This window comes from Aphanomyces astaci, assembly GCF_000520075.1.
Source record: "Aphanomyces astaci strain APO3 unplaced genomic scaffold supercont1.238, whole genome shotgun sequence".
Classification (NCBI taxonomy): Eukaryota; Oomycota; class Saprolegniomycetes; order Saprolegniales; family Verrucalvaceae; genus Aphanomyces; species Aphanomyces astaci.
In genome coordinates, this window is record NW_009798501.1 from 1 (window position 1) to 5,953 (window position 5,953).

Sequence of the window (5,953 nt, forward strand, 5' to 3'; positions counted from 1 at the left end):
GGCCATCGCAATGCTATGTTTTAATTAGACAGTCAGATTCCCCCTGTCCGTACCAGTTCTAAGTTGGTTGTTAAACGTACGCCGGACGACCGAAGTCTGCTAAGGGCTTCTGCACCCGGATGCTGAAAGCCGCCGGCCGGTTGCCCGGCTAGTGGCGATCTGCTCCCAGGGCGTCTGCCCAAAGCCCGACGTACCCAACCCTTAGAGCCAATCCTTTTCCCGAAGTTACGGATCTATTTTGCCGACTTCCCTTATCTACATTGTTCTATCAACCAGAGGCTGTTCACCTTGGAGACCTGCTGCGGTTATGAGTACGACCTGGCGTGAGAATTATTCCCTCCCGCGGATTTTCAAGGGACGTCGAGAGCGCACCGGACCCGACAGAAGTGTCGGGCTCTTCCGGCCATTAAACCCTATCTCCAGACAAACTGTTTTCAGGGTGATAGACCGTTAAGAAGAAAAGAGAACTCTGCCCGGGGCCCCCGCCGTCGTCTCCGCGTTCAGTTGCGTTGCCGCGCAAAACCCACATCCAGGTGCCGGAATGTTAACCGGCTTCCCTTTCGCCACACGGGGCACAAGTGCCCCTTTGAAACGGAACTTCCCTATGGCTTAGGATCGACTAACCCATGTCCAACCGCTGTTCACATGGAACCTTTCCCCACTTCGGTCCTTCAAGTTCTCATTGAAGTATTTGCTACTACCACCAAGATCTGCACTAGAGGCCGTTCGACCCGGGCTCACGCCCTAGGCTTCGTCACTGACCTCCACGGCCGCCTACTCCTCAGGGCATCGTTTCTACCCTGAGGGCGGGGTATGGGTGGGACGCTTGAGCGCCATCCATTTTCAGGGCTAGTACATTCGGCAGGTGAGTTGTTACACAGTCCTTAGCGGATTCCGACTTCCATGGCCACCGTCCTGCTGTCAAGATGTACTAACGCCTTTTGTGGTGTCTGATGAGCGTCCACTCCGGCACCTTAACCCCGCGTTCGGTTCATCCCGCATCGCCAGTTCTGCTTACCAAAAATGGCCCACTAGTGTTGGTACATTCGAATGCCCACGTTCAATTAAGTAACAAGGGCTTCTTACATATTTAAAGTTTGAGAATGGATGAAGGCTAAAAAGCGCCCCCGAGTCCCTAATCATTCGCTTTACCTCATAAAACTGAAGAACAACACTGCTATCCTGAGGGAAACTTCGGCGGTAACCAGCTACTAGATGGTTCGATTAGTCTTTCGCCCCCATGCTCAGATTTGACGATCGATTTGCACGTCAGAACCGCTGCGAGCCTCCACCAGAGTTTCCTCTGGCTTCACCCTATCCAAGCATAGTTCACCATCTTTCGGGTCCAAGGCTTAACGCTCTTACTCAAATCCATCCGAATACATCAGGATCGGTCGATGATGCGCCGAAGCTCTCACCTACGTTCACTTTCATTACGCGTGCGGGTTTCTACACCCAAACACTCGCGCAAAACCTTGACTCCTTGGTCCGTGTTTCAAGACGGGTCGTTGATGACCATTACGCCAGCATCCTTGCAGATGCGCGAACCTCGGTCCCGGCGAGGGCATTACGCCCGGGGCTATAACACTCCCGAAGGAGCTACGTTCCCCGAACCTTTATCCCCCCGCCAAAACCGATGCTGGCCTGAGCCGCCCCGAGTGCACCGGTGAGAACACCGGATGATCGGAACGGCGCAAGTCTGGTCACAAACGCTTCCCTTTCAACAATTTCACGTGCTATTTAACCCTCTTTTCAAAGTGCTTTTCATCTTTCGATCACTCTACTTGTGCGCTATCGGTCTCTGGCCGGTATTTAGCTTTAGAAGAAATTTACCTCCCATTTTGAGCAGCATTCCCAAACTACTCGACTCGTCGAAGGAGCTTTACATTGGATCGGCATCCGACTATACGGGGCTCTCACCCTCTATGGCGCCCCGTTCCAGGGGACTCAGAAGGTGCCTCACCAAAAGCTTCCTCTTACAAATTACAACTCGGGCCGAAGCCAGATTTCAAATTTGAGCTGTTGCCGCTTCACTCGCCGTTACTAGGGCAATCCCTGTTGGTTTCTTTTCCTCCGCTTATTGATATGCTTAAGTTCAGCGGGTATTCCTACCTGATCCGAGGTCAACCTTAGAAATGGGGGGTTTTACGGCAAGAACCCGCCGCACGACCATAGCGATGTAGAGTTACTACGCTCGGTGTGACTAGCGAGCCCGCCACTGATTTTGAGGGACCGCGGGCAGCCGCGGATCCCCAACGCAAGCAGAGCTTGATGGTTGAAATGACGCTCGAACAGGCATGCTCGCCAGAATACTGGCGAGCGCAATGTGCGTTCAAAGATTCGATGATTCACTGAATTCTGCAATTCACATTACTTATCGCATTTCGCTGCGTTCTTCATCGATGCCAGAACCAAGAGATCCGTTGTTGAAAGTTTTGACTTATTTAAAAGTTTACTCAGAGAGACATAAAATATCAAGAGTTTAGTTTCGGCACTCCGGCGGGCAGCCTCCCGCGAGCGGGAGACCCGAGGATCCGGGAGGACCCGAGGGCCTTTCCGGACCGCCAGCGCCGAGGCAACCGTACGGGTAAGATTCGCGATGGTTTGTGGGAGTTTTGCAACTCTGTAATGATCCCTCCGCTGGTTCACCAACGGAGACCTTGTTACGACTTTTACTTCCTCTAAATGACCGAGTTTGGATAGCTTTCCGGCCCTGGGTGGTCGTTGCCGACCTCCCTGGGCCAGTCCGGAAGCCTCACTGAGCCATTCAATCGGTAGTAGCGACGGGCGGTGTGTACAAAGGGCAGGGACGTAATCAATGCAAGCTGATGACTTGCGTTTACTAGGAATTCCTCGTTCAAGATTAATAATTGCAATAATCTATCCCTAGCACGATACGTATTCAAAAGATTACCCAGACCTATCGATCAAGGTTATATACTCGTTGAGCGTACCAGTGTAGCGCGCGTGCGGCCCAGAACATCTAAGGGCATCACAGACCTGTTATTGCCTCCAACTTCCTTCAGTTAGTCACTGAAAGTCCCTCTAAGAAGTCCTTACCTACCAAATTGGTAAGCAGGACTATTTAGCACGCGGAGGTCTCGTTCGTTAACGGAATTAACCAGACAAATCACTCCACCAACTAAGAACGGCCATGCACCACCACCCATAGAATCAAGAAAGAGCTCTCAATCTGTCAATCCTTACTATGTCTGGACCTGGTAAGTTTCCCCGTGTTGAGTCAAATTAAGCCGCAGGCTCCACTCCTGGTGGTGCCCTTCCGTCAATTCCTTTAAGTTTCAGCCTTGCGACCATACTCCCCCCGGAACCCAAAGACTTTGATTTCTCATACGGTGCTGAACGGGTCAAAAAATAACACCGTCCAATCCCGAGTCGGCATAGTTTATGGTCAAGACTACGATGGTATCTAATCATCTTCGATCCCCTAACTTTCGTTCCTGATTAATGAAAACATCCTTGGCAAATGCTTTCGCAGTAGTTAGTCTTCAATAAATCCAAGAATTTCACCTCTGACAATTGAATACTGATGCCCCCGACTGTCCCTATTAATCATTACGGCGGTCCTAGAAACCAACAAAATAGAACCACACGTCCTATTCTATTATTCCATGCTAGTACATTCGAGCATAGGCCTTCTTTGAGCGATCTGATTTGTTCACGGTAAAAGTCCTGGTTCCCCGACACACCCAGTGAAGGGCATGCGGTTCTCCAGGAAAAAAGGCCCGACCCAGTCAGTGCACGCGGTGAGGCGGACCGACGGGCCGAGCCCAAGGTTCAACTACGAGCTTTTTAACCTCAACAACTTTAATATACGCTATTGGAGCTGGAATTACCGCGGCTGCTGGCACCAGACTTGCCCTCCAATTGTTCCTCGTTAAGGGATTTAAATTGTACTCATTCCAATTACAAGACCCCAAAAGAGCCCTGTATCAGTATTTATTGTCACTACCTCCCCGTGTCGGGATTGGGTAATTTGCGCGCCTGCTGCCTTCCTTGGATGTAGTAGCCGTTTCTCAGGCTCCTTCTCCGGGGTCGAGCCCTAACCCTCCGTTACCCGTTGTCACCATGGCTGGCCAAGACCCAGCCGTCGAAAGTTGATAGGGCAGAAATTTGAATGAACCATCGCCAGCGCAAGGCCATGCGATTCGAGAAGTTATTATGAATCACCAGTTAGCCCCGAAGGGCATTGGTTTTTAATCTAATAAATACACCCCTTCCGAAGTCGGGGTTTTTATGCATGTATTAGCTCTAGAATTACCACGGTTATCCATGTAGTAAGGTACTATCAAATAAACTATAACTGATTTAATGAGCCATTCGCAGTTTCGCGGTTTAAAGTTGCTTAAACTTAGACATGCATGGCTTAATCTTTGAGACAAGCATATGACTACTGGCAGAATCAACCAGGTAACTATCGTGCGCCTGGAAAGGCCAACCGCTCGCGAGCGAGCGGAAGAGTTCACAAAGTTACAAAGGTAGGCGGTCCGAAGCTCGTACGGCAGGGCCGAACTTGCCTCGAGACACGCATCTGCTTTCCCCTCCTGAATTCCCCAGAGCGCGGTCGGCAGGAGGACGGGAGAGCGCAGAGCGCCTCTCGCACACCGCCTATGCGCCCCAAGAGGAGGCCCAGCACAGAAGGTTCTGCCCGAAGGCTTCCCCAGCTGGCCGGTACCCCCGGCGGCTTGTAGATAAGTTTGGCCAGCGGCCAGTCATCCACAGAGCCCACCCCTCGGCGCTTATGGGGTACTCCCTAGCGCCTGCAGGATCTTCTCAGATGCCGCCCGGCAGAGGCAGAGCCCTTGCTGGAACGGTGCTGAGGTGGCTCGCGCTGTTAACGTTGACTCCCCGGCAGACCGTAGGGAGCCACGCGATAACAACACTCCATAAACTGGAACTTGGTTTCCTTTGCAGGTTACCGCGGGAAGGTGCCTAGGCCACAGGCCAGAGCAGCCCTCCCGCAGAAGGCTTCCAGGCGGAGCAGGCCCTGTACGTCCTTGCTCACACCTGTAAGAGGGAGCTGGGAGGCAGGGACGACCGAGCAGTCTTACCGCTCGCTCTTTCCCATTGCTCTCCGCCGCTCCTTCTTGTATACCCTCCGACCTCGAGTCTGGGGCACGTGCGGCCCGACGGTCTGAGTCGCGACTTTTCAATTCCCGCGAAATTCCCCAGTATGGGAAATTTTAAAAATCGACTCACGGCCACCCACCCACCCAACCGGGTCGCACCTTCTCAGGAATCTCGCTCCAAGTTCACAAAGACCACGCCTTCCTCGTCAAGTCGGCCGCGCCTTCCTTGCCTACCCGGTCATTCTTGCCTACCCTGCACTCCGCAAGTGCTACCCGCCTACTACTTTTTCCTTTCAATATAAATTTTACCTTCCTCATACTAGCCAGTCGCACCTACCCTGTAGCTCTTACCTACCCTCTACTTAGTAAGCGCCACCCAATCGCACTTTTTTTCTTTTTAAAACTTTAGCTAACAAAGGTCGGTTGCGCCTTCCTTACCTACCCGGTCGTTCTTACCTACCCTGCACTCGGTAGGTACTACTCTTCAAATCACCTTTCCCTTTTCAACTGTGTTAACCTCGGCCGCGCCTTTTATATAAAAAGCGGACGTACCTACCCTGTAACAAACTATTCAACCTACGCTTTCACAAAGTCAGAAACTTACTACTACTAATATACTATTATACAATATACAATCAACAACAACTATACTCAAACTTACTATCTTATTAATATCTTTTAATCCTACTTTAACCAACTCAACCCGTTTATTTATATATATTAACCTCTATATATCCTCCTTACCTATATTATTCAAACCGCTTAGTACTCTACCTACTCTGTTTACTTCCTATATCCCCTAACCGTTTCCACCTTTGGACTTCTACTTCTTTTTTTTTTTTTTTTGGCATACGAGATCCTAGAAT

General features: G+C 50.9%; 1 protein-coding gene and 1 non-coding gene across 2 annotated transcripts; one reads left to right on the forward strand and one right to left on the reverse strand.

Annotated features, from left to right (window-relative positions):
* Positions 1-613: 613 nt before the first annotated feature.
* On the forward strand, positions 614-1,486 carry H257_18840 (hypothetical protein; the record flags this gene model as incomplete). The annotated part of the gene is made up of 4 exons (XM_009847972.1): positions 614-724; positions 854-1,058; positions 1,103-1,131; positions 1,229-1,486. Coding segments are annotated over 4 exons (603 nt in total), but the record flags the coding sequence as incomplete, so codon positions are not given.
* Positions 1,487-2,626: 1,140 nt separating this feature from the next.
* H257_18841 lies at positions 2,627-4,430 on the reverse strand. The gene has a single exon (XR_717104.1). It is a non-coding gene; the product is annotated as an 18S ribosomal RNA (ribosomal RNA).
* Positions 4,431-5,953: the final 1,523 nt, after the last annotated feature.